The 15,469-nt window shown below is 43.0% G+C and overlaps 9 protein-coding genes across 9 annotated transcripts; 5 read left to right on the forward strand and 4 right to left on the reverse strand.

Annotated features, from left to right (window-relative positions):
* Positions 1-78: 78 nt before the first annotated feature.
* On the forward strand, positions 79-524 carry SS1G_00275 (predicted protein; the record flags this gene model as incomplete). The annotated part of the gene is made up of 2 exons (XM_001598139.1): positions 79-144; positions 480-524. The coding sequence occupies 2 exons, from the start codon at positions 79-81 to the stop codon at positions 522-524; spliced, it is 111 nt and encodes a 36-aa protein (XP_001598189.1).
* Positions 525-1,058: 534 nt separating this feature from the next.
* SS1G_00276 (predicted protein) lies at positions 1,059-1,902 on the reverse strand (the record flags this gene model as incomplete). The annotated part of the gene is made up of 2 exons (XM_001598140.1): positions 1,059-1,715; positions 1,771-1,902. The coding sequence occupies 2 exons, from the start codon at positions 1,900-1,902 to the stop codon at positions 1,059-1,061; spliced, it is 789 nt and encodes a 262-aa protein (XP_001598190.1).
* An 830-nt stretch (positions 1,903-2,732) lies between these two features.
* SS1G_00277 (predicted protein) lies at positions 2,733-3,596 on the forward strand (the record flags this gene model as incomplete). Its single annotated transcript, XM_001598141.1, has 1 exon — positions 2,733-3,596. One exon carries the CDS (start codon positions 2,733-2,735, stop codon positions 3,594-3,596), a length of 864 nt encoding a protein of 287 aa, XP_001598191.1.
* Positions 3,597-4,900: 1,304 nt separating this feature from the next.
* SS1G_00278 (predicted protein) lies at positions 4,901-5,516 on the forward strand (the record flags this gene model as incomplete). Its single annotated transcript, XM_001598142.1, has 2 exons — positions 4,901-5,162; positions 5,227-5,516. 2 exons carry the CDS (start codon positions 4,901-4,903, stop codon positions 5,514-5,516), a joined length of 552 nt encoding a protein of 183 aa, XP_001598192.1.
* Positions 5,517-5,933: 417 nt separating this feature from the next.
* On the forward strand, positions 5,934-6,976 carry SS1G_00279 (predicted protein; the record flags this gene model as incomplete). The annotated part of the gene is made up of 2 exons (XM_001598143.1): positions 5,934-6,126; positions 6,177-6,976. 2 exons carry the CDS (start codon positions 5,934-5,936, stop codon positions 6,974-6,976), a joined length of 993 nt encoding a protein of 330 aa, XP_001598193.1.
* A 768-nt stretch (positions 6,977-7,744) lies between these two features.
* Positions 7,745-8,935, reverse strand: SS1G_00280 (hypothetical protein; the record flags this gene model as incomplete). The annotated part of the gene is made up of 4 exons (XM_001598144.1): positions 7,745-8,365; positions 8,417-8,508; positions 8,562-8,831; positions 8,908-8,935. 4 exons carry the CDS (start codon positions 8,933-8,935, stop codon positions 7,745-7,747), a joined length of 1,011 nt encoding a protein of 336 aa, XP_001598194.1.
* Positions 8,936-9,854: 919 nt separating this feature from the next.
* Positions 9,855-10,576, reverse strand: SS1G_00281 (hypothetical protein; the record flags this gene model as incomplete). Its single annotated transcript, XM_001598145.1, has 2 exons — positions 9,855-10,293; positions 10,356-10,576. The coding sequence occupies 2 exons, from the start codon at positions 10,574-10,576 to the stop codon at positions 9,855-9,857; spliced, it is 660 nt and encodes a 219-aa protein (XP_001598195.1).
* A 1,195-nt stretch (positions 10,577-11,771) lies between these two features.
* On the reverse strand, positions 11,772-12,355 carry SS1G_00282 (hypothetical protein; the record flags this gene model as incomplete). The annotated part of the gene is made up of 3 exons (XM_001598146.1): positions 11,772-11,849; positions 11,918-12,210; positions 12,271-12,355. The coding sequence occupies 3 exons, from the start codon at positions 12,353-12,355 to the stop codon at positions 11,772-11,774; spliced, it is 456 nt and encodes a 151-aa protein (XP_001598196.1).
* A 484-nt stretch (positions 12,356-12,839) lies between these two features.
* SS1G_00283 (predicted protein) lies at positions 12,840-15,208 on the forward strand (the record flags this gene model as incomplete). The annotated part of the gene is made up of 4 exons (XM_001598147.1): positions 12,840-13,538; positions 13,866-14,414; positions 14,470-14,927; positions 15,124-15,208. The coding sequence occupies 4 exons, from the start codon at positions 12,840-12,842 to the stop codon at positions 15,206-15,208; spliced, it is 1,791 nt and encodes a 596-aa protein (XP_001598197.1).
* Positions 15,209-15,469: the final 261 nt, after the last annotated feature.

Raw genomic sequence — 15,469 nt, forward strand, 5'->3', positions numbered from 1 at the left:
AAAGGATGCTATTCCCGTTCAAAAGGAGAAAAGGGACAAAAAGAAAAGAGCCGAGAAGCGCATACCCAAAGAAAAAGCATGGCTAGTTACCGGAAATTCTCAAACCTTCCACTAAAGAAGACTTCCTCCCATGCGCGCTCTTTTGTAAAGCACAAAGGCACCATAAATATCCAATACCCTATCTTTCCGAATCCAACAATTAGATACATGCCCAAAGTCAAACAGCACCAGTACTGTGATCCGAGGATGAGAAATCCGCGCAGATCAAGGACTTCGTGCTAATTTCCAAGCTCTTCGGTTCGACAAGAGAGCATCATTTACGAAAATCAGCAATACGAACAGCGACAGTCCATCTCCTCAGAAGCTTCCCGAATAATCGGCCCTCGCGGCTATTCTCCCGTTTAAAAAAATAGATCTGATTTGTTTCGAGCCCGCGCGCTGTTCCTGAAAGTCTTTCGCTAACATATCTCGTCCACTAGGAGGCAGATGCTAGTAGAATCCGTATGGTCATCAGCATAATGTGAAACCAGGCATTTTAAGGGTTTGTTGCCGAGAATTGGGACTGTGATGGAGAAAAGCATGACTTCTTCTATGCTTTGCCGGGACGGGATTGGATTTTAGTGTTCGACTAGTGATAAATTACTAGACTAGTCTTTTTTGTCTTCGGTGTCATGCGCTTAGTACGTGTGTATAAAAAGCTGTCCGATTTTCTTTCCGCAAACTTCTCTCTAAAATATAACTCGCATTATTTGGGGCTTCCAAAGTCTTGAACATATACATATGATGTTGTAAAAGTTGTCTGTGGTGCTGAGATGTGTAGCAACTTGATTTAATTTAGTTGTTTTGCCTCTAAAAATACTTAAGAGGTCTGATCTATGAACTCAATCTCTTTGAGGAATGCGCATGAGATATTTCCAAAAGCAACAGAATGGGTATTCGCAATCCTACCGCCCAATGCGCCCATTAGTGCTCCTAAAGCCATACTCCTGCAAGTTTATGCAGCCTATGATAAATCCAACTCCAACTCCCCATAATCGAAACTCCTTTGAAATGCATTCTTAGTCTATCTCCATTTCGTCATAAACATCGTAGTCATCGGTATCTCCTAGCTCTACTTTCCCTGGGGGAATTTGTTGCAAAGAAATTGTGTTTGCCGTCCAATCCATATCGTCCATGGGCCGTTCCCCAATTTCTTGAAGTGCCAACTCCATTTTATGTCTGGCGGCTTGCATATCTATTACACTAAGGTTTTCCCAACCGTTAATTTCAATCCAAAGCCTTTGGAACTTTAATTGCCTCGTTTGATCCGAAAACAAACTCATGAGGTCTTCGGCTTGTTGTGTCATACGTTGTAGTTCGCGACTGGAACATATATGGCGATGAGTGGCAGAGTTTCTTATTCGAACAGCATCAGCCAGACATCTATGGAGAGGTTTACTGTGCGAGGCAAGAGCCTCTGCTGGGATGTTTTCTGGAAGAAAAGTTCTCCACGTAGACAATTCAACAGCTTCCGAGCACGTCCAGTTATTCTTATGTAGTAGGTCGGGAATCCATCGCGATGCAAAGGTATAACATCCTTCCTCCAAGATCCGCTGCATCATACCAAGAATGTAATGTTGTACTTCGTAAGGCAGGCCAAGGTCTCGGGAGGAGTGTGCAGGACTCGAGGCATTATACGCGTGGCGCACCAACGAAGATTGTGAGGTTGGCGTAATCTATGTAGAATCACAAGATTAGCATGTTCTTTAAGCAAAATTCGTGAATACATACCATAGTCCAGACCTCCCCACGATTTGCTGCTTTCGATCTGCCGGGGTAATCACGCGGTGCCCATTGACTGGTGCTCAGCCCACCAGAACTCTTCTGTAGCTCATTCTGCGGCGGTTCTCTGTCTAAGATCATTTTGCGAGGGGTTTCCGTTATTCGATTCTTACTCGTCTCTCGCGACGGATGGGAGTGAGTAGATACCGGTACATTCTCTCGCAAAGTATTATAGCTAGAGCCACTGGACCTCGGAGCGCGATAGTTTCCTGGGGCCCAGATACTCGTTCTAAGCCCGCTCATACTTTTCTTTACATTCCGGATAGTGAGGTAGACTTTGCTTTGTGGACGGTTATTGCTCGTGGATAACAAAGTCTTTCGCGGGAACTAAATGAGTGTGATACGGAAAGAAATCAAATGAGGACACTAATAAATATGGAAAAGCTCAAGTTGAATGATACATTTACAAGTAAATACACATTTGAGCGAACTTGCTTTGTAACAAGAAAATGTTGTCAATCATTATTGAATCTTGATACAACGGCATGGCTTCGTTCCTTCCGGCCGCATAAAATATATCAATCCTACGTAGCCCCCCGTTCCGCAAACCGTCGTCCATAGCGGCATATTTCGGCCGGAAAATCAGATTTTCCGACGTCTTGAATGACATCTTGAAGATTTCGGACTGATATCAACGTGGGTCAACTTACCAACCAACGCAATCTTCACTGATGTGAAAATGGATTCAGCGCTTGTCGTTCTATGTCTTTAGTGAGATTTAAATTGTACCAAAGTGTTCGGCGCCGCGCGCAGTAGGTATAGTGTTACGGAAAAGATCGATTTCTTTGCTATGAGAAGAGAGATTGATATGCTGAATGACTTGGAGGATGCAATGTATGACTCGAAAGTTTTATGTTCTGTTGGGTGGCGTTGAAAATTCGAGGCTGTTGAACTACGTGATCTTCATGAATATGACAATCATCAAACTTTGCAGCATCTATCCATACTTCGAGACAGATGGCTTCGATCGGGCCTACATTGCTGAACTTGCTTCCGTCGCTTCACAGTACCCAGCAAGTGGTTTGGATTTTTGCTACTACTGGACTGAGAAAGTCTTTTGGGACAGATTCCAATTGTCTAGTGCATATGGCGAGTTTCCTGGCCGATATGGTGGCCCCGGGTATATCACTCAACAACAAATTGGAAGCATCCAAATGCCACTTACTCCAGTATCAGCTCAAAAAGTCCTTGGGATAACTCCAACTTCTTTTCAACAGACCTTGGAAACCTCAAGCCGCGCTGCAGAACCTGCTGGACTGATCCCTGGACAAGCCCCAGAGGTACCTGGAGCCTATAGAACACCTGCTTCTGTACCTACTCAGGAACGAGTGGATCTTTCCGCAATACCATCTGCTCCGCACTTTGAGCAGGCATCTCAAGAACCAGGCCGAAATGACATTGGTGATTATCTCAAACCTAAAGGTCCGTCAGCTTCTTCACCTACACAAACAACGCAATATTTAGCCAGAGAGACACACAAACACGACAGTTCACGAGATCCACAGGCTATCAGCGAAAATCCAAGATTAAGTGTAGAATCCGATCCTCGAATCGAAAGCCCTTCATCCCTCTTAGCTGCTCGGCTTGCTTCCCCTGGTACGCCCAACCACAGTTCGGTGTCTACTGTAGCACTTTCCGCACCGAACACATCATTTGAGCCTCTTCCTCCTCTCTTAAACCCAGATTTACTTTACAAAGATCCCACCACTGGTGAAGTTATCACCATGAAGATATATGACACATACAAGGGCATGAGCTCGAGTTATCTGAAGTAGGTAAATAAATCAAAATCATAACTGTATGATCTTCCAATTTTGTAGATACCTCTGAAATATACTAAAAAATATCTGAAAATGAATCACTGAAACCCTTTCTAAGATCAGAAGGTATTATACTCCACACTTTTCTTTCTTGATCATCTTCACAACTTCAGAAACCGCAGAGTCAATCCCAATCAATCAGTCAGTCAGTTATCACAATCCACCCAATGATAGAGAACAACCCACACATCAAAGAAAAACCAAATCATGATTCGCTCTGTCCCATCCCCCTTAAACCACTGAACATAAAAGGATACAGGATTCCCAACACAAAACACCGCTCCGTCAAGCTCTCATCTCTGCAAGCTGAGCTTCCAATCATATTAAACCCAGATTATCATCTTAAAAGCTACAAATTTACAATCTAATTCCTCTCCTCTCCTCACATCAAGTCCAGCCTTGCACTTGCACACCTAAGGTTCCTACTAGGTACCTAGGTAAACAGACTACTGTATCGTACAAAACAAAATTAAAGCCACTTCTCACTTTCCACATCATATTCACTATTCACTATTCCAGCAACATACCTAGGTATCTATACATATAAATATCCAAGCCCCAAAACCCAGATCCAGATCAACACCTCCAACAGCCGATCCAAAGAACCTCGAACATTGTACCTCGAATCGAACTTCGAAGCCATGTCGAAGGGGATATCTACTTATAGTACGTAGCTACCAATCAAGATATCCGAATCAAATACTTCAATAGCTCTTACTGGTCCGCTTCCCTAGTATACATCTCAGAAGTACCTATTCTAGGAACAAGTTTAAATTTAAATTTAAATTTGAATTTTGATAGGTAATCGGAAATTACAAATGGCATTTGTATTTCGGGGAGGTCGGGTTTTCGGAGTGTTTGTGAGATGGGATGGAATGATATATGCATGGGAGAAGGTCGGTGGTAATTTATAGTACCTAGTAGTATAATAAATGTGATTTACGGGCCGTTGAATGATGATGACGGGATATTTCGGATGTTAAAAAATTCATTTTTTACTGATTGTTTATTTGGTATTATGTGGGAGAGCCTGTCTTTTATCTAGGTATCTACTAGGTAGGTAATTAGGGGGATTCGATGACGGAAGAATATGGCACGGTTTGTGAGCTGCCTAGATTAAATTCAGATTTCAAATTTTATCTATTTATTAGTCGAGGTTAACATCTCCCATTCGAGTTCAAGATTCTTTTTATCCAACATCAAGAGAACTTGTAAACAGCTCTAACCTCACAACTCGTTCAAAATATCCACATCACAACATGCCTCATGCGACTACAGAAAGACCACCAATTCCCTATTCAACTAGGCCGGATACCACAATGCCGCATTCCTTCCTGTCCCTCCCATCTCTCAAGGAATTCATGATACACCGATTAATTGACGAAGCAACACATATTAGCAGCATGGAGATAGCCATGAGAGATTATGCACGGCATCGCAACAAGATGGAAGAAGTATGTGCAGGAGCTAGCGAAAGCACAATCACATTCATGGCCGACAAATTATTCTGGCGTTCTCACTGTACGTATCATGATATGATTGTCATCTTCCCTCTACTATGAAAAAAATACTAACGAAAACCTAGGGCCCCAGGAAGAATATCCTAGAGAGAATTGTTTATTGGATTCGCATGATAAAGAAGTTATTCTTAGGGCATTTGCAAATGTTCGTGTTCGAGCTGGGGAACAGGAGAGATTTCGTGAGCAACAATGTAGATATCGGGAGTTTTATGCTCAGGAAGCTCAGGCGTGGAGTAAGAGTGTTGGGGATAAGCTTGCACGAATGGCACAGAAGGAAAAGCAGACTGAGGACCATGAGGCAAAGGATGACGAAGCAAAATTGGGTTTGCAGGCGTTGGCGCAACTTGAGATTTGATACAGAGGGGTAGAAAGTTGATGTGGAAGGAATGGTTTCGTTGTCTTCCGTATTACTGCGAGGTTTTCGGATAGCCTAATGGAACTCTACGCATAATTGTACATCGTAGCCAGAGTTACACAGGACTTTCCAAAGGATATTGGTTAAGAGGTACTTGTAAGCCTTCTGATGCACCTGAGATGATGAAATTGGCTCGAGCCATTAAGCAACCTCTCGAGAACAATTAAAATATCACAACTTTAATTTTTTACTTTCATCCTCAAAACTCGAAATTTGCTACCTAAATTTTTCTCAGCTTCAACCTATTTTGGCATACAAAACATCTTCCAAGTAAAATCTCCTTCACTACATACACAACCACAAAAGTCAAACACAATAAACAAATCGCTATAAGACCACTTCAATTGCTCTTTCGTTATGGTTTATATATCGTGCGGAGACTTTATGATAGCCAAGCTCGTCAGTGATCAAAGTTTCAAGCCTGCCTACACGAAAGAGAAAGCAACACGACTATACCAGATTTGCTATAGAAAATACAGTCGAGGATATGTCAGAGCCAGCACAGAAAAGGCATTTTATGAAGCAGATCAATGCTTTTGGCGTCAATTCTGTGAGTGGAGAAGGGTCATTGAATAGGGTGAGTTCTGACAATGAATTTAGGGCCAGCTGAGGAATTTCCTGGTAAGAAAGTGGGGATTTCACGTATGAAAAAGGATGACGAAGCTTTGGATAAAAATGAAGCCATTGTTGTTCAAATAAATCAGAAATCGGACCAAGCAGAAACTGGATATCGACAGAAAGAAATAACAGAATCACCATGCCAACAACCTCTTTCCAAATCAGACGAACCACCAAAGATCATTAAACCCAGAGAGCAATCGCGCCCAAGGCATAATGTTGCAGATAGAGACCGACCAAACACTACAAATGACAAGAGAGCCATAGATTGGGGGATCCTGACAATACAACGAAGAGTAGAGCACCGGAGACAACTAAGACAAAAACTCACGGACAAGAAGGCAAGGGCCAAATTATCAGCACGAGCATTGGCCGGACACTCCTCGAAAGCGTCCACATTAAGCGGACACTCGCACATATTGCAGAAAGAATCAGAAAAATCCCAATCAGTGCCTAGAAAGGTGCAATTGCAGAGGGCTTCACCTACGTCAGATTTAGTTGCGACGAATTTGCACAAAGAGGTCTCAAATCCACGTAGAGAATCTCGACACTCATCTGAACCAGTACAATTTCCAGTCGAGCCTTTCTCAGGCCGACTTCAAACATTGGATGAGATGATTCAAGAAGAAATAGAAATTGCAATGCAATTGAGCATTACGCATGAATCCACTCTAGATACCGAGGAGAACAGAAGTATACGTCAGAGCAAAGATGGATTGGAGGTTGCAAATGGAGTTAAGAGGGCATCAGACGGACAACGTCGTTTTTGCTTGATACTGTAGCACCATAACCGAGCTACAAAATTTATGCTTCAGTTGGTTTTCAAGGAATCAACGGGGGTCGTTTCACCCAGTTTGGTTTCCATTTGAGGCGCGGTATTGATCATTATGGAGCTGGCCAGGGAGTCCGAGAACATGAGATGACACTTGATTCATTTTCTCATTTCCAGAATCCATCCCAGCTTACTGGGTGGATGTTGCCCTGAACTCCGATATCGAATGATTTTCATTTCCTTGACGGGCAGTATTCATTACGAATTTGGCGTTCGGTGAATCTTGGCAGCATTATGAGCTGTTGGCGACGTGATTTTTGCGTCAAGGTGAAATGAAGAATTCTTGATTAGCGGGGAAGGGAATGGTAATTGTGATTCTATTGGAATTAGGAACTTTCAACAATCGCTCCCTTTGCGGTGCGTGAGTGAGGTGAGGTGAAGATTGAAATTAGTGAAGGTTCAGGGTGTACGGAGCTAAAATATAGTCTGAGCCTAGAGCCCCACTTCTTTGCTGTCGTCAAACTTACATCGCAATTGCATTTGTATTGCATGTTTGATAAATCGGTCTTCTGCCTGGAGTGTATTTTCGCCAAGTTTTTCTCAAAGGCATTTAAGTAGTGCTCTCAGAAAGTGACATTCTTTTATCGATAGAAGAGTTTCTTCATGGATTTATTATACGTCAATGCCATACAACGCGTCAAATGGCCGGAGTACAATTCATCGCGGTCCCAGCAGACTACCTGTTGTACCACCAATATTATTGCGCCTAATTACGTCATCAATTGACCATGCAGATAATCTTCCCCTTCGATTGGTTGCTTTCCATCAATGTGTGTGCCTGCCTAATATCCTTCCAAGAGAAAACCCTCTCGATAGGAACCTGAAAAGTTCCATCAGCGAATTTTTGCAGCGCACTTTCAGCCAGCACATCTCTCAGTTTGCCTTGGTATTCCAAAGGTCTACTTCTCAATCTACTGCCCTCCCATCGCAAACGCTTATTTTCAAGCGGGCCAATATCCAAGCCATCAAGTTTGTACCCGCTAAGACTAGCCAGTTGGACAATCCTTCCATCCATAGCTGCTACTTCAAGATTTCCCTGAGCGTAGTTCTTGCCAATAAAATCAACAATTACATCGGCTCCATGTCCATCAGTCGCATCTAGCACTTCTTGGACCCAATTCTCCGTATGGTAATTAAAGCCATGTGTAGCCCCCAAGCTCTTACAGAACGCTATCTTCTCATCAGAACCGGCTGTCACGAATATCTTGTTGGCGCCAGCAGCTTTAGATAATTGAATTCCAGCAATGGATACAGCGGATGCTCCAGCGTGCCAGAGGACATTATCTCCTGGTTTGAAACATCCTACGAGGTGCAAAGCTTGAGTTGCCGTTATCCATGTCTGGTATCTTGTTAGACTTAGCTTTGATTACACAGAGACAATAATAGATACCTCAGGGATTCCAGCAGCTACAGACCAAGGCATCTCAGCTGGTTTATGAATGAGCATCTTCGTCGATGATGCCAGATATTCCGCATATGCTCCTATTTCGTCCAACCATCAGTATCTAGAAAGTCATACAAATGAAACATCATACCTCCATACGCGAGTCCAAAAACTTCATCCCCAATCTTAAAATCCCCTACATCTCCATCCCCAAGTTCCTCGATCACTCCCGAAAATTCCACACCTAGAATCTTTCCCGCTTGCGGGGGCACATTATATTTCCCCTCACGTTGCATCAAGTCCATCCGATTAAGACCAAAAGAATGAATCTTAACCAGAGCCTGAGATGTAGAAGGTATGGGTTTAGGAACATTGTCGTTTAGAAAAAGACTCGAAATTGGTCCGCTCCCATTCTCAATATCTGTATGTATTTCGTAAGTCATATTACTCACTAAGACAACACACTCAAGTAAGTATAACAGTTTTTGTCAACTTACCAATTGCACGCATGATTTCTCGGGACATGTTGTTTTGCTCAAAGTCTCATAGGTAGGTAGACTCTCACTTCGAATTCTACAGAGCGCAATGAACCTTTTATATAAAAACAGAGCCATGTAAATCAGCCTTGATTATTAAACTTCCATTCCTATAACATAGTCAGAAAAAGCATTTCAATATGAATCAACATACTATCTAATTGACCAATGACTTACTCTGTCCAAACGCAATACAGACAATTAAGCGATATCTAGACGCATGTAGCTTTGTCATGTACGTACCTACCGCACCTCAACCCGGATTTAGAAAATATAACCTCCAGGAGTGGGCCAAGCGAATGCGAGGATGCTTATGAGATCATCAGCAGCATATCAACTAACCGATTTTAAAAGTCTCGGCTTACCAAACGAGATAGAGCACAATAGCTTATAAATAACTGCAATACGGAACTTTACTCGTAATATTCAAGAAACTTCTAAACCCTGCGGGCTTTCTAGATGACAAATCTGGGAAGGGAATGGTGCCCCAAAAAGATCCCTCAAATGAAATAAACTCCAAAATAACAATCATAACCTCGAATATCATCTACCTCATTCTTGGTGTACCAGAAACCAGATGGTACAAAATAGGGCATCTGCCATCCCGCAAATGCTTGTAGCGAACAACCACCAGCGGGTGAACGGACTCGAAGGATAAAGTCTACATTGATACTTCTCCAATATCTATTTGCACACTTTAAGGCCTGATCACAACATCCAAATGTATATCAAACAATGAGATTATTCGATTGGAATAGAATCATTTGTAGATTGAAATAATCATGGGATATCAAAAACTTCGGAATGATTTTATAAATCCACGCACCCGCTGGTGAAGCAAACATGGATGTAAAACTCAATTTCATATCCTCCCTTTATGTCCAAACCTACTGTCTCTTGTACGTATTTCAGCCTAGAGTACCATATTCCGCTCTTGGCGTAAATGGTGCACTCAAGTTCGGTGTGAAAAGCCCTTTTCCATTTAGCCCTTGAGTTTTCCAGGCTTCCAACATTACTTCAATTTCCCTTCTGGCGTCATCCACAATGTCGTCCATATTTATATCGATCTTGTCCCTTCCAAACGGATCCTCGTGCCACTGAGCGATTCCTTCGATACCGTAAAGAGCAAAGGCTACAAATGCGACGAGGGGCACTGTCCACCAGCCAATCTCAGCCGCCATCGCAAACGGTAAAATGCAACAGAAGAGCGCAAGTGTTTGCTTGGAATGGATGAGATGTGCAACGGGCGTAGGCGCGAGTCGAATTACCTCCATGCTTCCATATGCGGAAATGAACTGATTCAGTTCTTGAAGCATATTTGACGAAGAAGAATTATTAAACCAATTCCTGAGTGTAAAATGTTCGTTAGATAGGTACTGAAAATGAGAACTTCAATGGTTGTGACTCACAGATTACAACCAATGTTGATAAATTTCTCGACGTACGTAGCCAACTGTAATGTCAAGCCCAATCCCATGTGTTCATGGCCTTTAAAGCCTTGCGGTAACAATTCCTTGTATTCCTCCGGCCAGAAAAACTCACCGTCTTCCGTTAACGTCGTTCCAGCACTAAGCTCCACACCCCAATCTGCTCGCAAATGGTTCTTCACTGTATAGAGCATCGCAATCATAATCTTTACTGTTTCAATCGTCTTTGCTGTGAGCGCTTTGGATAGTGGTTGATGATTTACATCTGCCGCACCATCATAATCCTTATATGCTGAACTGTTTGTACTGTCCTCCTGTGTAGATGATGAATCGTATTGATAATCGGGCGGAGCGGGTGCCGGCACAAGTACAAGTAGATGTCGCGTGAGACATCTAATTGAAGTTGTGAGGGTGCTGAAATGGCATCTGCCGGTCCAAAAACGATTATATGCTGTTTGATTGCGGAAAACGAGTTCTAGACCCACGACAATGGATAGTGAAGGGACCTTGCTTTAGTTAGATTCCGCTTTCTAGTCGCAGATGGGAGGAGAGCACTTACAATACTGGTTGGAAGCGTAACATCACTGCTGATGTGCTGGTTCAAATATACAACAATAGCAGATATAGCAGAGAGAATGGCAACCGGCCAGAGGACCTCTGTATAGATCATTGGTTAGTTTCGTCTCCGGACTTTGATGTATGCGTAAGGTCGTACCGGAATGGATGGAACCCTTCCAAAATCTCAAAACCAAAGGCCACCTTGTTTTCATTGTCAGCCCCTATCGATCAACAAACAAAATGTTAGGTTTACCTCCGCTCTTTCCTTCTGGATGAGCTTGCCAATAACCAAGACATTTGACGGTTTCGTTTTGAATCTCCACCGAAGTTCAAGAATAATGGTGTTCTCGACATTTTGCAGATTCAACCTCGTAGGTCAAGAAGAAATGAGAGAAAGTGCTGCGGTTTGTGAGTTGAGGGATAGAGATTGAAGGCTAAATATTCACTTATGAGTACAATAATGGAATTGCTGAAACGCATATTATGGCGGAGTGGACCCATGATATCAACTCCAACACCAGGATATGATCCTAGCAGATTCATGATAACGGAGAGTGGCGGCTAAAGCGATAAACCTGGGAAAAATTTAAAAGCTTTGACGGCTTGAACCTTGAATATTGAATTTGACATTGAACTGGATCTTGTAAATATGCTCGACTATTTACTGAAGAAATTATTTGTTCATGAGGTGAGAAGAACTAGAAATACAACACATGTTTTGTGGCCATAAACCTTTTGAATCATGCAACCCCCTCAAAAGCCACTCACTGATGTACAATGCTATCGTATCTCCATCCATTGGGCCCATTCCTTTGTATCGTATCGTCGCAGATTCATTCATTACAATGCTGGCTTCCCTTGTTGTGCGCCGAGCTGTGCGTTCAACTGTCCTGCTGTGTCTGTGCCCGAGGAAAGTAACTATCGCAAGTAAATGTTAGTATGAGTATCAAAACCAAATCTGTGTGCAATGGGCTGGGATGACATACCTCTCCACCCATCTCTCTCATCTTCATCTCCTTCTCCATTTCAACTACCTGCTGCTCCTCCACAAATGCCAATGCCCAGGGAACTCCCAGTAACAAAGCACTTGTGCTCACAACCCATAAAGTCTTGCCTCCAAACATTAAACTCGATTTGATCCAGCTTGTCGTTGTATCCACCTTGCTGGAAATATAAGATCGAGTTGACGCAGGTACTATATCTTTCAGGGCACTTATGCGATCTGCGAAGGTCTCCTCGTCTGCGACATTGTCCTCTTCGTCGGAGGAGATCTCAGAATCTGGAATTACACGTATATTAGCTAAACGTAGAGGTCATCAAAGTCAACGGTAAGACTAACCAGTATCAGTGTAGTAATCATCCTCAGATGGACCGGCTTGCTTTTGCTCAAAGGACTCATCCTCAACTTCTGTTAATTCAACCATCTTTGCGAAATCTTATATTTTATATTCGTAAGAGAAAGGAGGGCAATATCGTGTGAACTATCGCGTACCAGTCTGAATTCAATTTGTTGATGCTAATATATCTTTGCCTTCTAGCTGGGCGGGCCTGATGAATTTTTGGTGCCCGCCACGCTAAGATCACGCGCTAGCGGCAAGGCTGGGCTGGTCAACGACGTCAGGCTGCCGAACCCAAAACGCGTGGTTTCCATACAATACCTAGTACTCACATGCAATAATAGTAACAATTTTATTTATTTTTTCTTCTTAATTCTTTGTACATTTTCTGAGCATCCTAATACTAAGATTCAAGTCTTCTAGGTTCAGTTAGGGTCACTGATATCATTTAATTTCTGTTATTCATACTCAAGTTTTCGCAGCAATATTTCGACGTTTAATACCGACACGAAGCACACTAGCCATCGGGTAAAATCATCAAAATAATCAAACCAACCAATTCTCCAGCATCATGGTAGACTTGCATCCTATTGTCATTCTACCATTCGAGCACAAATTCAAATCTGTCACCTACACATGTAGCGGAGAAGGACTACATAAAGATGGCTACCCTTACGATCCCCACGCTGAAAAACTGCTACCCTCAAAGAGCCCCAAGCCAGGTAATACTAAAGGTATTGAAACAAAGCCAGCAGGATGGTGGAGAGCTCAATGCGCTTTTAGAGGACTAAACCAGTCTGGATCAATCGCCGATTTGCAGTTGAGGTTGAGGGAAGCAAAAGCGAAAATGATCCCGGAACTTAAGACTGCAGAATCCCAATTGAACAAAGACTTTAAGAAACAAAATAAAATTGCGAGAGATGGTGGATGGAAAAAATTAAAAACGGCCGAGGAGAAGGCTGAAGCAAATCCAGAGAAATACCTCAGTGAAGAATTTCCGAAAACTGCCACAGGCCGCCCAGCAAATCTGGATATTGTCATTCTCAAAACTGAACATCGAGCCGCCTTAGCTGCAGCTGCTGATAAGATGGGATTGGAGTCTGTATCGGTGGATGCCCCTTGGGTCGGCAACATACGGCCTTCTCCAGATCGTTGGATCGTCATAGGAAGAAGCAGAGATGCTGTCTGGAATCAAATGCGTGAGATTGAGCGGCCAGCAGCTCGGCCTAAGGAAGACATGCCAAAAGTTAGAGAGAAACAAACATCCAAGGTTGGTCCTTCTAAAATGGTATCACCGCCAAAGTTCTTTGAATTTGCAAGTTTTGGTTTTGTTCCAATTTCTGAGCTGAGATTGGACATTTGGCTAGCTTATTTTGCAAGGACTTTCATATGAACGTCCTATTAGTCATATTCGCATCAGTGTGCAAATTCGAAGATACCTCCATTTTGACTAGCATGGCTTTGCTTCATCTTTGTCATATTCCCATCCTTCTGCATTGAGTCGTTTTACATAAGGTGTTTGGCTTCCACAAAATACCATGCTATCGTCGATAGATTCATTTTTATAAAATACAGAGCTAAGTCTTTCCTATCTTAGGAGCCCCTTGGAGGTCCAACAAAGCAGACAGCCAGAAAATCTGCGCAAAGTACAGGGACGCATGATAATTTGTTTGGCGAAACGGCAACTCATGCCGCACGCCCAATCCTACCATTGCCGCGAAAGAGACAGAAAGCTAGGAAAAATGCGCCAAGCACAGCCATTCATGATGATTTATTTGGCGACAGTGATTCTCATTTTACACGCCCAGGACCAGTTACCCCACGACCAGGACTATTTACAGCTAGAAAGACTGCACCAAGTACTAGCACTCACCCAAACCTTTTTTCAGATGGTGATGAAGATGGAGACGATGTCAAACTGCCAGCTACAAAAAGAGCACGGACGTCGGCCAGCGGTTCCCGAACTATTTCAGATGCTACCAAATCAGAAGGGACATGGGATGTTCGAGGTTCCTATGTAATCGAATGCCCAAATATTGAGGACGAGTGGGGAGAAAAAGACTCGGAGCTTACTCTTGATATTTATGTCGAGAACAAGAACGGTAGACAACAAATGTTTGCAATGTTTCACTTTATAGTTGTAGAGGTATTTCGTGATCATGCACTCATTTCTTGTGTCCACAGACTGATCTAATCATTAGGGAATCATGCGATTTGAAAGGCCCATCCCTATACCACGTTCGCAGCGTGGTAAGAGGAAACGAGAAGATGCTTACATGGATGAAGATGGAGACATTTTGATGAGCGATATCCCTCAATATGATGCCAATGGTAATGATCCGAATAGCTGCAGAGAAAGCGCATTTTTTCTAGGAGCTAACGATAAGCCTTCGGCTCGGCAACCCACTTGGCAGTACCGGTGGCGTGGGGAGGAGACTGGTGAAGGAGAGATTCAGCTTGGCTCTGATAAAAGATTGGAAAGCATCACTTTTAACGATAAGGAAAAGTCGCTTTCTGGCACGTTCACGTGTGATTTTGCGGGAAAATGTACTTTCACAGGGTTTAAGGAAGTGTACCATCCACACGAATCACGCATCGACCCCGAGGTTGAATGGGCAGATCGCAGTGAGGCTGCTTATGAAGATGCCCGTCGAGCCAGGTGGGGATGATGGTGATTGTAACGACGGTACCATTCAAATTTTTGTAAGATATTGCTCCAATGCCATAGCTTGCAGAAATACTGAACGTATAAGAGACATTGCAAGGTCTTCTGACATTTGAGATTTTTGTGCGTAGCATATCATTAGCATTCGACCGGTGTTCCCGCAACGTTCTTCAGCTGATGGATGTATTAGCAACGCTTTGGCACAATATTACAAAAAGGGGATCCCGCATACTTGTCGCAACATCGCACAAGCACTTTTAACATCCCACCATTGAAATTGAAAGCGAAGCTTGCTGGATGAGGGACTTTTGTATATCCTTCCTCCCTAGTACCCGGTAGATAATTAGATCTCGTAGTCAAGTTGTCAAGCCGGACAACAGCCAAAATGATGTTATTTTAAAAGTTGCAGATAGACAGATGTGGACCAACCGAGAAATGACACAATTACCGAGTTGTCGATCATTAACTGCAGGGGTTCTCGTGGAAATAACGTGGTTATCGGTGATTTGAAATAATCACTAAGATTGAATAGGGTG

This window comes from Sclerotinia sclerotiorum, genomic scaffold, assembly GCF_000146945.2.
Source record: "Sclerotinia sclerotiorum 1980 UF-70 scaffold_1 genomic scaffold, whole genome shotgun sequence".
Lineage (NCBI taxonomy): Eukaryota > Fungi > Ascomycota > Leotiomycetes > Helotiales > Sclerotiniaceae > Sclerotinia > Sclerotinia sclerotiorum.